Source organism: Denticeps clupeoides, chromosome 10 (genome assembly GCF_900700375.1).
Source record: "Denticeps clupeoides chromosome 10, fDenClu1.1, whole genome shotgun sequence".
NCBI classification, from domain to species: Eukaryota; Metazoa; Chordata; class Actinopteri; order Clupeiformes; family Denticipitidae; genus Denticeps; species Denticeps clupeoides.
Window position 1 is genome coordinate 12,270,755 of NC_041716.1, and position 17,473 is coordinate 12,288,227.

Consider the following 17,473-nt stretch of genomic DNA (forward strand, 5'->3'; position numbering starts at 1 on the left):
CGCGCGTTTGGTATGCCGCGCGGGGCGTCAGCAGCCTCGCTGGTCGGCCTTGTTTATGGAGCGGCGGCGCGGCGGAGATGGAGCGTGTGTGCGGCGCGCCTGATGTGTGTGCGTGTGCGTGTGTGTGCGTGTAAGGTCGCGGCGCATGCCCAGTGGCGCCTGTCGGAACGGGAACTCTGCGCCGCCGCTCCCGAAGGCCAGTGCAAATCACGCCGAGCGACCGCGCGGGCCACCATTTTGAGCACCTAGCGATAGGTTTTTATTTTTATTGCGGCGTTGTCCTATTTCAAAAAAAAAAAAAAAAAAAAAACCGAGAGCGAGAAGAGGGAGAAAAAGGCGACGGAGAGGGGCGAGCTGTCCGTCTCCAGCATGGACGACCTGTTCAGTCCGCGAAGGTACGTCCGTCCCGCACATTCCGCTTCACCTGCGCGGCCGGAGACGCGTCTCTTCCTCCCGGACGGCGCGTTTAGCGGCGGAGAGCGCAAAAAAAAAAACCCCGCGCCGCACGCCGCAACCTGACAGCCCCGCTCCGGTGCGTGTGCGGGGTAGGGGGGGTAAAAATGGACACCGCGTTATTTGCCAGCGCGCTTTCCCTCGGCGTGTGTCGCCAGCCGGAGGTGACATGGCGGCGCGTCGTTTGGAGGAAAGTTCCTCTTTACTCTGGACTCCGTTAATGGGGAACGCGTCGGGACTTTCAGTGTATTTATGCGATGTTGTGACAGCGGCAGGCTCGCGCCCTGATTGGACGGCGCTGATGGAGGGGGCGGGGCCTGCGTTGATTGCGCTCGTCGTGGTCGAGCTAAATGTTGTGCAGAACATGTGTATACGCCTCCCGCACATAGCACAAGCTGGTCATTTCATTCTGACACCTCAATTTAATCGTGAACGTGTTGGGTCAGAATTACGTCAAAGAATCAAATGCTCAAACCTACTCCACATTTCACTGATGCGGTCTGATTTGATTGCTCCTGTATTGTATTACTTTGCCGAGGCTAGGTACACTTACAGACACTACAGAGGAGGATTTACTTTTCAAAAACCTTGGCATTCTTATTTTAAGAATCCTTCTTTAATGCACTTTGTTGAAGTGTCCAGGGAACGGAGGGTGCTGAAGGCTTTTCTTTGCTTGTGGGCATATAGTCTTACAGATTTGGCCTGTAATTGCTGTGAAATGTAGTGATAATCTATTGGTAGTGGTGCGTGTATAGGTACTTTGTGTTTCTCTGCACCGAGATCAACATTATTATGAAATGTAGTGATATAAATTGTAATATAATATATACTTCACATTAAGGTTTTTTAGACTGGATGATTTCTTAGATCCTCTTGATGTATGTTGGTTATAGTTTATCAGAAGTGAAAACCTGTGTACTAACATATCTGTTTTGCATGAACTTGAAACAACTGAAAGTGCAGAAGGCCCTCAGACCCACAGAGAACTGCAAACCCCACCCGTTGGTTTCAGGTTTAGGCTGCAGGCATCATTTTGTTCTTTATTAAGTCATTTAACCAGTATTTTTACATCAAGCATAATTATTTGGCCGTTTTAGGTGCGGCTTCAGGAGATAAATTTGGAGCATCATGGCATTGGAGCATGTTGTGTGCTGAGTTTGGAAAGACTTTAAAATGGCTTCCCCAACTCAGTTCCTCAGTTTCCTTATCCAGCCCTGCCAAATGTCTAAAGCAGACAGAACATTCAGGAACCCCACAGCGACTGACTTCTTCTCATCTAACGGAACCTGTGTTCTGAGAGGCTGCTGTGGAAGGGCTGGCAGTGATGGGTTTTATTAATAAATTACTTGAACTTTTGGTAACCGTTGTTTGCCCTCTTCTTGTCTGGATTCGGTTCCCAACCTCTGGACGAATTCTCGTTCTGGTTTTAAATCATGTCGGTTCTGTAATTAGTATTCAGGTTTTTTTGTGTGTGTCCAGGTCGTTAAGGTTATAGATGGGTTGAAATGTACCCAGAAGGCTGTTTATGATTTGAGGAGCTGAAACGCTACCAGACGGCCTCTTTGGTTTCAGCAAGGTTTGGGTCTGATGGAGCGGGAGTTTCTCCGAACGCAAATCATGGTGACAGTTTCTGGGCTGCCCTGCGCCTGCCTGCATGAAAATCTGCGCTGTTGCCTTGGCAACGGAGGGGAAGGCTTTTCAGAAGGAACATCTTGTCATTTTCTTTAATCCACTGCAGCTGGAGGTTGGAACACTATTATTAAATTGTAGTTGCCATGGTTACGACGTTTGCAAGAGCTGCCGTTTCAGCGCTTGTATCATGTCCAATCCAACCCCCCCCCCCCCCCCCCCCCCCCCCCCCCAACCCCACTCTTATTTTTAGGGGGAGGTTGAGAGGGTGGAGGTGCTGCAATACTGTACCTCTGCATGAGCAACGGGTTCTGTGGAGAACTACAGAGCTGGATGCTTTTATTGCTTTGTTGTTGTCTGAGAATGTCTGTCCCCACAGATTAATGTGATTATCTGGAAAAGGAAACCAAATGCTATTAAAAAATAGTTTTGCAATATTTGTACTTTTATTTGTTGTAATAATTAAGATGCGTACTTAGATAAAGTGGAACATCATTTAATTTCAATGTATTTTTAAAAAAGGTTTTACAGAATCACGGCTACCTCTCGGGATGTAAATTTTTATGAAGTAAATTATCCAAACATTCAAAGTTCAGTTTATATATGTTGTATTGAATAGTGTGTCAGGCTTAATTAAAATATTCATACAATGGTCCACATTATAATTCTTAGTACTGGCTATTAAATGTTAAACTTAACAGCACTCGTAGCTTTTTGACCAGTGACATTGTTGTCCCATGCCTCACACCATCTTCGTCATTTTAGTTGCGTATATTGGTGTTACATAAATATTATTTTATTGAAGTGTTGCACAGGTTTGAGATCCATTATACGTTGAATTGTTTGGTGCAATAGTTTTGTCTGAATGCTTACAGAGTACACAGAATTTTGTGGAAGTTTGTTTTAACAAGTGAGACTAGTTTTCTGTGTCCCATGCACCACATGGAAAGTTTTCAAACTGCTTTTGTGGCTTTTGTCATAACTTTATATGGAACTACCCAGTAGCAAGACACAAGTATTACATACATACACCTGTTCATAGTTCTGACCTCTAGTTATGGGAATAAAGTAACTTGTCCCATGTATCACATAGCGAATAGTCCATTACCATCTAGGCTTGGTGTGGTTTATTGAAATTAATGACTCCTAGATGTAATAAATATTTTCTTAGAGTACTTTTTTATATAAAATTGTTGCAAACTATATACCTTGCTTGTTTAGATTAAATGTTTTTTTTCTGGAATGCTGCATTGTTAAACTCAGCGTGTGAGCTGTCTTTTTAAAGAAATTCTGTCTTTCTCTGTCTTTCAGGCGATTAAACAGCACACAGGGGGAAATCAGAGTTGGACCCAGTCACCAGGTATAGTACATGAGTTTGAACATGGAATAGAAAGTACTGTAAAACTGTGCCAGAATATTAATATTTAAATAGCAGAACAATGCCATCTCCAATGTCTCCAATGTTTCACACTATTGAGAAAGTTTTGCAACTTAAAATAATAATAGTTGTGCAATTAGGCCACCCAGTCCATAAGGTATTATGAATATAATGCTATTATCTGAAAACAATTCAGTGTTTAGATTAATAAGCAGCTCATCCACCCAGTGTCAGTAAATTGCTTATAACCTCTTATGAGCAAGCATTATTGGAGTCAGCATAATTAGATAATGTTGCTTTAATTATTCAGTCACTGAGATTTTAATTAACTGCAATTGTCACTTTTTATCTGCGTGCTGTGAATAGCATGGGGTTCTGTTAGTGCCTTTTTATTCTCCCCATCACATTGCAACCTTTTCTCCTCTCAGGCCAAGCTCCCAGACCTCCAGCCTTTCCCTTCCCCTGGCGGCCAGTGTGTGACTGAAAATGAAGAGCTGGTGTGGATGCCAGGGGTCAATGACTGTGACCTGCTCATGTACCTGCGGGCAGCCAGGTGAGCCATTGCTTTCTTACCAGATCTTTTTTTTTTTTTTTTTTTTAACTATATATATAAAAATAGTGATTCCAGGTCCTTCTTGAAGGGCATCTATAGTATTTTGCTCATCGTTTCTTTGGTCAGTATGTCATTCTCTACGTCCATGTGTGCAGGAGCATGGCAGCTTTTGCTGGAATGTGTGATGGAGGGTCCACAGAAGATGGCTGCCTTGCTGCTTCCAGAGACGACACTACACTCAATGCATTAAACACTGTAAGGAGGCACACACACACATTCACATTCCAACACTGTGCTCATTAATAATGTTTATTATTAATTCATGACTTGGAAGAAACTAAAGGGTTACTTCCATTGTAAAATTTTGTGCTGCCTGAATGTTGGCACACTTCAGTGAGTTATGCTTTATACGTAACCTCATCTCTGCTATTTGCAACATGTCCATTTTCAGTGATTGTGCCATTTTCCCCATCTCATGGCATGTTTAAGCAGGAGGGAGTGTGATATATTGTCACCTCTGACGGAGGATGATCCTTGGTATAATGCTTGCCAGAATTGGCAATATCTGAAAACCCTGCCGTAAACAGATTTATCACTTGATTGAGAGATGCAATCATTTGTCGTTCCACTTTAAAAAGGTCAGATTAACTCCAACATAAACTCTAACTCAATACATTTGGTCTGATCTGTGGGGGTGGTAGTAGCCTAGTGGGTAACACACTCTCCAAGACACTTAATCCTAAATTGCTCCAGGGGGGGACTGTCCCTGTAACTACTGATTGTAAGTCACTCTGGATAAGGGTGTCTGATAAATGCTGTAAATGTAAATGTGACTAATCATAAGTTTTTACTCTTGTATAACTGTGTAAAATTATAAACGCCGACCAAATCTGAGTGTAAACACTTTGCTAGTGAAGTGTTTCTGTGCGCATTTGCTGATGTCAAAAAACTACCTCACTGTCACTCGGCATGCTGAGTGGAGAGCAATCCACCGCCCAAAAATATCCAGCCAGCCACAGTACTGTAGTCAGAAACTGACCACAGATGAAAGGGTTGTAATGCTGACTACAAAGAGCACACTACGTATATATGCAATGTGAATCCCTTGGTGTGTAAACAAGGGGAGTGGCAACGCAAGAAAATACTGTCACTAATATAAGCCATAAATCTTGCTTAGATCAAGAACTGAATGCTAAGTAGTCATATAAAATATTGCTTTTTCAGCTACATTCTCAGTGCATCAGTCATAAACTCTGGCTCAGTGCAGGCACTGGAAAAAAGATCTCCTTCCTCCCACTGATTTGATTTACTGTGAGGAAGCCAGAAACGCGGGCTCTGAGAGCCGTGTGTTTTTCCGCTCTGCGCAGGAATATAGTCAGCCTCACCATGTATAAATCCCGAATGCCGCTGAATTTATGTGCCAATATTCCTCCTCCTTTACGCTGCAAACCTTGGATGGATTTATAGTTGATTACTCTTCACAAGTCAGGTGCTATATATATTTAAAATAACCCTCTCAGTCTAATAATGGAGAAAATAACAGGCCACAAGCAATTGAATGTTCACATTAGATGTTATAAATTACTGCCCCCCTCAACATTGTAATGCTGAGTTTGTTATAGAAATGGGCTAGTCTCTTAACCTTTTAACTCATTTAAAAAACCAAAACATTTCCTTAGCTCTGCACTGGTATGTTTGCACAACTCAATTCTATAATCATATCCACTATACATGTCCATTAATAAACAGCGATTTTTCACTCAAAAATTAAAACGCTTACTCTCTAGTCCTGTCATAAAAAATATGAACAGCAATGGTTGTAATTCTTTTTTTGTATTAAATTGGTTGAGACTTCTGGAGCCATTGATCTATATAGTATAGCAGCTCTTTAATAAGACCATGTTAGACATCAGCTTTCTACTATATCTGCTATCCTAAGTGTTGGCCTACAGTATATGCTCTGCCTTGAAAGAACTGCATCAGACACTGTCAGCAGGGGAGTATGCGATGGGCATTAAAATGGCCGTGAAGAATGGCAAACTGCTGTACGAGGTGGCTGGTTTCGGGGGACTGGGTGTAATTCACATGCTCATTTATGCACAACAGGCCCTGATAGTATGTCTGCACATTTCAATCCCATATTCATATCCTCTATTCGTATGTCCAGCTAGAACAAGAAATCAAAGGTAAAGTAAAACTGCACAATAGTCAGCATGTTTGACATTCAAGATTAGTGACATTGGTGACACTAAAATTTGAAAAGTGGGTTTTGTCTGGATGAAACTGACACCACAAATTGATCCATAAAACTTCATATGGAGCAATTACACTTAATTTCAAGGGGTGCGTATCAGGTCACAAAAATAATGCAGCACTTGTAATCACTAACTAGCATAAGAACTCATTATTAATGTGCCCTTTTTGCAGCACAAGGAAGCAATTTGGCAACTTGAGTGTTCCTATGCTTTTAAATGGACAGAGTAGATCAGTCTTCCGGTCCTTGCTTTAGCTTTATTCGTTTCTAAAAATACAAAATAAAACTCGAAATTTTATTTATTTATTTATTTATTTATTTAATTCAGCCATTTTCTCTCAAAGCTGCATTTGAAGTAAACAAATGAGTCCAGTGATGATCATCTCCAGTGTTACATGCCATGTAGCTTTAAAGGGACGAGTATGGTTTTGTTGGTTTATCTCAGCCAGCACAAGGAATCATTTTGGCTATAATTGACCACCAGGGAGTTCAGCAGAAAGGAAATTGCTTTAACAGGACCTAGTGCAACCTTGCTCAGCTCTGGCCATCAAAGCCTGCAGTGTCTACATGTTTTTCCTTCCCCTACTCTGCATCACAGACCCTAATGAGCTCAGCTGGGGACATTGCAGCCTTTAATTGCTTGAGCCAAGTAGCGTTGACCCAAGTGTCTAGGTTTTGGATTAAGGTCTGCTGGTATTGAAATGTGAGCAATTTAAGAAAGAAAAATTGTACTCCTCATTCTTTTAAGGTGAAAGCAGTCCAGCAAATTAAAAAAAAAAAAAACGTTAACCTTTTTCTGTTCTTATCTCTAAAATATAATCCATACAGGTAAAAAAATAATGCTTTTCATTTGAATTGCTTTTTCCTCTCATATTTGTCCTTATAATGTATTTAAATTTTTTTTAATTCATCTAAATTTCCATCTTGTAACAGAAACAAAGGAAATTGAAAATAAAGAAACTCTAAATCTGTAATCCTCCCATGAAAAACAACCCTGTCATAAACCAGTTATAATTTATTTGTTCTTAGACATGCTGTGATTAACTTTCTACTATATCTGCCCTAAATGTTGGCCTACAGTATATGCTCTTCCCTGAAAGAACTGCATCAGACACTGTCAGCAGGGGAGTCTACGATGAGGATTAAATTGGCAGTGAAGGACGGGAAACTGCTGTACGAGGTGGCTGGTTTTGGGAAGACTGGGTGTAATTCACACTCTCATTTATGCACGGCGGGCCCTGGCGATCAAGCATGGTCATCAGGGGATTTCTCTGACTGTGTGGCCTGACAGCCTGCGCCTCACAAGATGAAATGCAGGGCAGAGTGTCGGTGGCGGCCTGTGAAGAATAGGAGATATGCTAATCAGAGAAGCAGCACCCCCCTGCTGCTTTTCTGTACGGCAAACATATACTGAACAAATACACCTAACAACATAAATACGAGGGAAAAAAAAAAGTTATCTGCAAGTCTAATGTGCGTTTGCAGCCATGTGCAATTCTTCTGTCTAGTACCTTGTTTCTCTGGACAGGATCCTTTTGTCTGGCTGATGAAGTTGATATTTTTCATGTTAAAAGGCATGTAAAAGAAAGGGGTCTCTTATATGCCAGACTGCAGGGTTCTTTCTGTGTATTTTGTCTGGCCTTTGCTTTTCTATCTGGCTTTTGTATCCTAAAATCATTAACAAGCCCAGTATGACTCCAGTCATCCCCGTGTCGAGGTCCAGAGTGGTTGCACTTGGTGTTCTTGCTGGGCGGTGGAAGTCGGGTTATTTTTGCTCCCGATTCTTTTGGCACCTTGTGTCCCCTGCGACTGCAGTCAGCTCCTGCTTAATGGCTTTCAGACCCGGGACCCAGCTGTCCAAACGGCACAACTCTTGACACGTACGAAACCCAGCAAACACCACCGACCGGCCCAGACCGGCTACACCTCAACAAAGCTCAACAGCCGAAAGAAGAAGGGGGGAAAAGAGTGTTTCCTATCGAGCATAACTCACGCTTCTCTCCCTTTCAGCTTCACGAGAGCAGCTACGATGCGGGGAAGGCCCTGCAGCGACTGGTGAAGAAACCTGTGCCAAAACTGATCGAGAAGTGCTGGTCCGAGGACGAAGTGGTAGGAGACGGTCACTTTGAAGCTTCACTTTTCACGTTCACTTTTTTTTTTTTTTCTTTCTTTCTTTCTTTCTATTTGACTTTTTGGCACATTCATTCTCTTACTGTATTTGAAGTAAGTGAAGAAACGTTATTATTATTTTGTACATTAAGCGTATTTATGCATGCACCCTGAAGCCTCCTCAAGATTCTGATTGTTGATTTGTCCTGGATGGTCACTGGTGTGGATCATGCCAGCAGACTTGGGCCATGCAGATCTTTCCCATATAAACCATTCAAATTATTCTGACGTCCTCATACTCTGATTATTAATCTTTCATTAAATATTGCTGGAGGTCCCATCATCACATGACAATCTTGCATGCTCCACTCGGTTGCTGATGAATTATACACCAACTGATCATGAATAGTGGATGTGAAGCTTCTGTGTGGTGACTTCTCTGTTTTCTTGCTTGTGAGCCGTTCGAAGGCATTTATAGAAGTCAGGCCACACTCACAACCAAGATTAACACACCCACGGAGATACGGTTTCAGGTTGTGCCTTTGCAGTCACACAGCCTGGAGGGACAGGTGTAAACATACCCCTGACCTTGACGCAAATACCAGTCATCCCTGGCTCCTTATTCATTTTTTGGTCCCTCCACAGTCACTCTCAAACCCTCAGGCGCTCAGCCTCATTATTTCCTCCACCACCCCCCATGCGCTCTTGTTTTGAGATATGAAAAAAAATGACAGAGACTGCCTCTAAAATGACACCATCTCATCTTCAGGGTCACTTGTCACCAGAAAGAAGCACAAAATTCTCCCCCCACCCCCTCCTGGATTTTTCCTGTGTTTTGGCCAGCAGCGATGAATCTTTAAATAAATAAATAGATAGATAGATAGATAGATATGGTGTTTGGGTGTGTCTCTGTGTGTAATTTTCTTGATATTTCTGCCCTCGCAAATCTCATGTTTGAGTAGCTTGAGTTATTCAATTGCAAATATTTACCGCTTTTATTGTAAATGCATTATGTTGCCTTTCAATGCAGGCTGGTTGAGGTGGAGGGTTGAGTCCCAATTAAAATACAGAAGCTGCATCTTTGATTTAAATAATAAAAATAAATAGAGGAAAATGTGTTCTTTTGTGTACGCTTGTGTACTCTTCCTTACGTTTGCGTTTGAGTGCTGGGCTAATCTTGTCTGAGTGCCTGCTCATTAGCTCAGGTTGGGATGGGGGTCGGTGTTCTGTGCCGTGCTGTCAGCAGGTGAGGAAGGACATGGGCCTTTGTGTGAGGTGATTTTAGGCCCCCCCCCAGTGGTGAAACCGGGCCTTGCACGACGTGCATAATGCACTTAAAATACACATTGGCCGGCCAGATTTATTACAGGCACCTGTACCGCATGAATTACGCTGCGCTTCCCTCTGGACCCCCAACCCCGTAGTGATTCAGCTGCTGGAGAAAGCAGGTCTGATGTGTGGAACCACCCTTCCCTCTCAAAAAGGTTCACTTTTCTTTAAGTACAGGGCAGCCTTGTTTTTTTTTTGCTTGTTTTATTCTTGAAATTCCCTAATAGCCCAAACTTTTGTGGCTTTTTGTTGTAAAGAGTTTTTTTTTTTTTTTTTAAAGAGTCTTTTGTTTGTTTCCTGTTGCCTTTGCTGGTACTGAAAGCTGGAGGAAGTTGTGGTTTTGTGTTTGCAGATGCGTATTTTTAGACTCCGCGGTCACAACACTTGCATGTTACAGATGGTGTAAAAAGTCATGTCTGCCTGAAATCAGAACATCTCCGTACAGCTTGAAATCACAACATCTCCGCTCATAAATTAGTCATCTGGCGTTGCAGTGATATGATCTTGTGGGTGCATGTTGCCTTGTGTGAATGGACAGAATTGTGTGTGTGTGTGTGTGTTTTTATATGCTCTTGTGCTTTTTATTGTCCTCTCTCATCAGCTTTCATTTGTTTCCTGCTGGTTGACCTTCATCAGACTTGAGCCCTTTTTCTTGTTCGCTTTAAAGAAACGGTCAAGTACACAGATTTTGCGTCGGCATTGGGATGGGTAGCGCCTCTCGTTCTCAGCCTGTGTGCATCAGTTGTCCAACAAAAGTCGCTGAACACCCGCTTGCGTGATCTTAACCCGTACTACAGGTTTTAACAATTAGAGTTTGAACAGGAAGTGTGCGCTCGTAACAAAGGGCTTCTTCAGCCGCCCATCTTGCCCTCCCTGCCGGCCACAATGGGCCTCTGTTCTGCAGCCGGGGAGGAGCTCAGGCGGAGAGGAGCCTGTTCCTGCACTGCGGCTGCCGGTCCCCTCTCCTCTCCCTCTCTACTCGCCCCCCTCCTTTTCCACTTCCCTCCTTCCCTGGCCCTGTTGCTTAGCAACAGAGGGCTGGAGCAGCAGTAGCCGGGCCGCGCGATCCGGAGAGCAGATTGGTGTATGATTTATTAGCTCGGCTGCAGGAGCGCTGAGCCCCGGCAGCTGAAATGGAGCCTTAAACCGGAGCCGACGGGGAGGGAGGGAGGACGGGTGGGGGTAGGCAAAGGAGAGCGAGCAGGAGGGGAGCGTACTGGGGCGAGGAGTGTAAATATTACAGTAGAAGATAATTAGTGTGACATAATCAGGCCAATAATACAGACCCCACTGGCATGTGGGGTTGATTTTTGTTATCGGAGGTCAAGATCTGGTTTTATTTTCTCACCTCCTGACACAGTCTGACCTGTGGTCAGGCATGCGTTGGCTTCACTACACCACAGTGGCCAAGCAGCAGTCTGCCCGGGGCCAGACGGACTTGCTATACACACACACACACACACACACACGGTAGTTGTTATAGCAGATGTCGGCTGTCTTGAAAGACATCAGCTAAAAGGCTATCTCGCAGTCGATTAGATACACACTTGAATAGTCCATAAAATGCCCTTCCAAGAGATGTAGCGTCGACACCGTACACTGGGGCACACTGCTCTTCCTCACCGAACCCCCTCGAAAATACGTGCACACCAAGATTTATGTCAAATGCAGCGTTTTTCTCATTTTGCAGACGGCTCCATCTGCTGGTTAAGCGGTGCTACGTCTCACCTAACTTCCTCATGAGGAGTTCTCGTTAGGCTCCGGTTGCAATTCAAAGAAGGAGATACGGCTTCACAAACTTCAGCCATGGTTTAGTGTGGGCACTGGGGGAGGTTGAGGGTGTTTTAGTTTTCTACCAGTCAACCTGTAGGACTCTTTCCTTGAGTCATATCTTTTTAAAGGAGAGATCTTGGTAAGAGACGTAAGCCCCCACCACCACCCCTTTGTACTATGCGCCAGACTTTAAAAAAGCCATTGGTAAACAGTGATGGGGTTACATAACCAGCGTGTACAGCAGGCAGGGGAGGGAGGTGGGGCTTCTCTGGTTGAGAAGGGTCCATGTCTGGTTTTCATCCAGACACATCGTCCCGAAGTGTTTTTCCTCCATAGGCTGTGGCTGTGCTCTCATGCTTTCCCCTCCCTCCCTCTGTCGCTCCGTCTCGCCCGCCCGCCCCTCCCTCTCTCTCTCTCTCTCTCTCTCTCTCTCTCTCTCTCTCTCGAGCGTTGTAGAGGTATGTGGGTTACAGTGCAGTGAGCAGCACATTCACTACGGCTTCCTGTTAAAGCCCGTTTCAGGAAGGGGCCTGGGACTGCCGCTATGGATCATGAGCGTGTGTACGTCTGCTTTTTCCTGTCTGTGCACTGCGCCTGCCCACACCGGAACGACACCAGTGCTAGCGTACCGTCCCCAGCGGCTCCGGTCCCCTCCTACTCCCGTCCAGGTTTTCAGGCGAGCAGCAGAGCGGAGGCTCTCTAGCAGAAAGATCACATGTAAAGCCTTCCCCTTTGTAGTGGGGGAGCAGAGAGTGACAAGCTATTTCTTGCTTGTAAGGAGACTCTGTGGATTTTTCACCTCCGATTGGTGTTTACTGGTGACTGTGGATTTTCGTGCTTTGGCCTCGCAGGACCGCGCCTCTCGCGTTTTGCTGGAGTTACTTTTTTAGGAGCGAGTGTTTTGCGGAGATCGCTGAGGAACGGGGCTCGCCTCTGGAGCAAGAAAGTAAATCTGTTGGCTTGGCTGACTCGCTGGTTATAAATGTTTTCTGCCTCCTCCTTTTTATGGCTGAGCGCCTGTAGTGCTTAACAACGGGAAAACGATTTCTACCACTGGTGAATTTCCTTTTTCTCTTCGTGTTATGAAATGGATAAACCTTTTTTCTTTTTTTTTTTCTTTCTTTCCTCTTTTCTGTCTTTTGAGTTTTCTAAATTTAGTTTGCTGCCTATTGAGTTAGTTTACCCCAATAGCTGCTTTTTGTCCTAATTTGTTCCTGTTTTGGCTTTATCGCTCATGCTGATGGTGCTTTAACCCCAGTAAAGCCCAAGCGACCATAATGCTGTTACTTTGAAGACGGCTTTTAAACTTTTTTGTGAGACTGTATTTTTTCCATACTCAGGCATGGTTCAGTGTTGAGACGTCGAAATGTTGTGTTAACAGCCGAACTTATTACAGTTCCTTAGAACTCGAATGATGAATGACAGCATTATCCTCCTGGATTTTTTTTGTTTTTAATAATTTTTTTTAAACTGTCTGGCGAGTTTAATCTCTGCGTTCTCTCGTCGCTCTCTCATCTTGTTTCCTTTCAGAGTCTCAGCTCTGCTGTGTTTTCAACCGAGTTTATCACCATTTATGCATTTAACACAGAGATGCTTCTAGGAATAATAATTATTCATTTTTTATAGTTTGTATTTTTAAAGTGGTAATAATTGTGATTTACTTGTTTCTTACAGAAACGCTTTATTAAAGGCCTAAGACAGTACGGCAAGAACTTTTTCAGGATTCGGAAGGAGCTGCTTCCAAACAAGGAAACGGTAAGAAATGTTCTTCTACTGTAAATATTATCTATCAGTTAGGTTGCGTGAAATGGTGTTTACGCGTTTAGATGGTTTCAGTTTTATTTTTGATTTATTTATTTCTTTATACGTCTTAAACTGAGGGTTTTTTTTTTTTTTTTTTTTTTTACTTAAGCTTCTGACACAGTATAATACAGAAAATCATCACAGTGAAGCTGTGGAGCCTAAAGGCTTACTCAGGAACATGTTGTTTTTCCTGCCAAACGAAACCTTGTCGGGATATTTAATGCCTTCAGAGTGAGTAGTGCTGCAACAGGCCGTTTCATAAGTCTGACTGAGCATTAGTGTACAGCACGTGTGAGCGGTTTCAATGGAAGACGTTGCCGGTTTTGACATTATAATTTCAGACGGGATTTAGTGTTCAGCTAAAAATGAAGCAAGCTATGATCATTGGTTTTATTATTATTTCCATGCAGACAAGTAAACGTGTGTCACATTGCGATCATCATTGCACAACGTTGCTTTTGTCATTTAAAGTGACTTTAATAATTCATCTACAGCAAGAGTTTTCCAGCTGGTTTATTTATTATCACGCGGTGCTCATTAAACAGCAGGTAACTGATGAATTTGTGGTCCAAGTTGTAGGCTGATGATTAGCTGATTATTTTTTTGGAATGATTTTTAGCGATTTATCATTTGTGAGTAGTTGCAATGTAAACATATGCTCTCCTTTCAACAGTTCAAATGTCTAAAGAGTAATCCATAGATCTTTTCCTGCCGAGCATACATATTTACGTTCATTTGTTTTAGCATTTCAGTCAGCCAGTCATGTGCAGTCCCTCGCCAGGGAGCACGTACTAAAAAGTACAAGCTCAAGCATGTCACCTTCCGCTCTGTCAGACCATTACAAGCTGCAGCGTCTGTAAAATATAAATCTGGTTTAGCTCGGCAGGCACTAAAACTGAAGCGTGTGCCCTGAGTGGATGTTGGTTTCCGTCAGGCGTGGTTGGGAACAGGGGCTCAGGGTCTGCCTGTAGGTCAGCGAAACTAATCTTGGCCAGGTAGCCGCCATTGACTCTGGGCTGCACAGCGAGGCCGTACGTCCCGTCAGACCTGGCCGCGCCAGAGTCTTGCAAGGAAGAATGCGCTCTTATAGCAAAATTGATTTAGCTGCTGGTAAAGTCAATAAAGAAAAAAAAAAAAAAAAGAGCGTGAGAGGACCGATCAAACGCACCACTCCAGTTCATTTTCATGACCCAACGGGATCATGATTTGCGTGTTCCTCATGAGCTGATAACTGTTTAACCACATGACCCGAACGGGTCACGTTCAGTGCTGTGTGATCATTAACCAGGAGGAGTTCACCAGGGCAAACATTATCCACAACAGTGCTGGTTCGTTTAGGGTGACGCCACAGACGTTTAAAGGTCTTTTAAACACTTGATATGTTGACACACCCTTTGAATTCAGTTGGTTTTTTCCCCCCCTTCACTCCTTAAATATCATGTTGACATCAGCACAGGAGCCACAGATTAGTACCGGACATTCTTAATTGTTCTTTTATTCCATCTATTTTTATTTTTTTCCTGAACCGATGGCGGAAATGACGGTCACATCCAGCCCACAGTGGAGGACAAGCAGTCAGTGTAGGGATATTTGGAGTTGCTCTATATACCTTAGATTTGTTTTTTTTGTTTGTTTGTTTGTGTGTGTGTTGTATTTGTGAACAAGGGAGTCACGTTTTTTTCCTCGTACACACACACACACACACACACACACACACACACACTCACGGTTGCCATTTTCCCCCTGCATACCACAGGCGTCTCCATGGCCCCGTTGTTCCTGCTCTCTGGCTCCGGGCTGGATATGAGTATTGTTTTTTTTTATTTTTTTTTATTCTTATTATTTCAGAGTTCACTTGGTGCAGAGGCTGTAAAATAGCCTCTGGGCCAGCGGCCAGACCCCGTGTTTGGGGTACAGAACAACATCTGGCTCTTCCTGTGCCGCTCCTATTAGTGCTCGCTCACAAACAAGCACCTGGAACTTTTTTTTTTTTTTTTTTTTTTTTTTGGTTTGCTGTATGTACCCACCCCTGAGAGAGTGCAGCAGGGCTTGGCCACACTCTGGAATGCCCCATACAAAGCCAAATGAAGGGCAAGTAGGGGAAGAGGGTGTGCCCCGGGACGACGACACTTTCCCGGCCACAGTTTCCTTTTTGGAACATGACGTCACGGAAGAATTTGTGTACTGAACAGACCCGTGCCTACAGATTGAGGCCAATCGTTTTTTTTTTTTTTTTTCCTTTGTAATTTTTTCCTGATCGGGACATAGTGGCGTGCCCGTTTACTGACCAAAGGTGTGTTCATTCAGTGGCAGCCCTCTTGTTTGACTTGCATTGTTTTGACAGTCATTTATGCCTCCTTAGTAACCGTATCGCTGGCTTTGAACTGCAGACAAACGCTTGCGTCCGTCTTGTTTTATTTGTAGAAAAGTCTTTCCCTTCAATACAAGGAAACAAGGTGAGGAGTTTTTTTTTTTTTTTTTTTTTTCCTCTCCACAGATGGCTCCTGTCTTACCCTGCAGTCGTGCTTCTGGCGCTTTGTGTCACGTACATGCCTGCTGTTTTAGGGGAAGGAATACGGTCTTCAGTGGTTTTTCTTTGTCAGGTGTGTTGGAAAAAAATAAGGAGAAAAAAGGGAGCTGGAAATACTAAAATGTTTTCGCGCAAGTGGTGGCGGTGTTGGATGGTTGGCTGGCGAGGATGCAGGCCCTGTAATTTTCAGGGCCAGGCTGGTGGAAGCGTCGCAGGCTCAACCTCGCAGCAGATGTTGGCCCCGCTACGATCCGCCCGAACGTCAGATTGAATTCGGAGCTGCGCCGTCATCCCCGCCAGCTCCCGCCCGTGATTACAAGCGCTTTGGTTCGGGCACTAATTAAAATGACTAAAAACTGGAGGCATGTTCTGTCAACAGCAGCTGTCTAGAGCTGACGGGGCGACAGGCCCGTTCGGGCGAGGGGAAGATGCTTTTCTTGGTTCCCCGCTTGCTCATGTCCCAATGCTGGATTTTGTTTCTGGCGAGACGGACCCCTGGAAAATAAACAGCATTCCATTTCACTCGTCTCCCTGCTGTATAACTTCATCTACCGGATTAGCAAGATTGACGCTGCCCCCCTCTCGCGCACACACACACACACACACACACACACACACACACACTATCTCCAGCAGAAGCGCTTACAGCAGGGAAACACAAGTGCTGATTCCTGCGCTCGTGCATCTTTTAACCTGCGAAAGCGGGGCTTACGTGTGCGAGGGAGGGGAGGACCTAAAAACCACAACGCGCCAGGACCGTGCCGTCCATTTAACGTCCTTTCATGGTCGCCGCTGGCGCCCGAGGCCACCGCACTCTTCATCTTTTCCGGGCCAGGCGCTTGGACGAAAACCCACAGAAGCGGGAGTCCGTGCGCGGGGCTGCCGTCAGCGCCGAGGGCCTGTTTTCATTTGCTGACCTTGAAGCAAGGTCACGACGCGGCAGGCGGCGCCCAGAGACTCGTGCCGCCGCAGACTGGGGGCCGCACAGCACGGCCGTGATTTATTTACTGTCACCGGACTCCAGTTGATGGACACGGGTTGTACTTTTCTTCTCATGTTAAACAATTGCATTTTTTCCCTACTTCTAAACGAGTAAAGATTTATATTTTAAAGCAATTTTTTTTTTTTCTCTGGTATTGCTGACCGAGTAACTTTTTAAAAATTTGGGCAAAGTATCTATCTCATGGATCTCACTTATATTTTACACACTGTGCATAGGGAATCTTTTTGCAGTTGAATACATGTGTTCATATATATATATGAATTCATGTTCATATATAAAAGTTCTGGAGATTTTCTTATGTGTGTGTGTGTGTGTGTGTGTGTGTGTGTGTGTTAAGATGCACAATGACAGAGTCTGGCAGGGGTTCCCCAATTCTAACTTTTTAAAATTGCACACATTTTTTCGTAATAAACTCATTTCTGGCATGGACCTCCTGATTAGTTCACGTGGAGCCAGCGGGAAAGACTCGTTTAATTGACGTTTACAGCTTCCCATGAACCTCATTTACCAAGGAAACCGAGCTTCTCATTTTAAGGCTGAGAGGGAGTTCATATAGCCGAGCTAATACTGGCTTGATCAGACCATTGTTGTCTTCCATTTTCCCCTCTCCCTCCATTTCTGCTTCCCTCCGTGCCCTCCCCATTTTCTCTCCTCTCTTC

General features: G+C 44.2%; 1 protein-coding gene across 9 annotated transcripts in view; it reads left to right on the forward strand.

Annotated features, from left to right (window-relative positions):
- Window positions 1-17,473, forward strand: part of rerea (arginine-glutamic acid dipeptide (RE) repeats a) — a 122,897-nt gene that overhangs the window by 92,832 nt on the left and 12,592 nt on the right. For 6 of the 9 annotated variants that reach the window (XM_028992728.1, XM_028992727.1, XM_028992730.1 and 3 more), the window contains 5 exons: window positions 3,394-3,442; window positions 3,889-4,013; window positions 4,169-4,268; window positions 8,278-8,376; window positions 13,153-13,233. In XM_028992728.1, the coding sequence (XP_028848561.1) occupies window positions 3,394-3,442; window positions 3,889-4,013; window positions 4,169-4,268; window positions 8,278-8,376; window positions 13,153-13,233 (454 nt within the window). Of the gene's footprint in view, window positions 1-31; window positions 396-3,393; window positions 3,443-3,888; window positions 4,014-4,168; window positions 4,269-8,277; window positions 8,377-12,203; window positions 12,425-13,152; window positions 13,234-17,473 lie in introns of those variants that run through there. The other 3 variants (XM_028992731.1, XM_028992733.1, XM_028992732.1) reach the window with 2 other exon arrangements.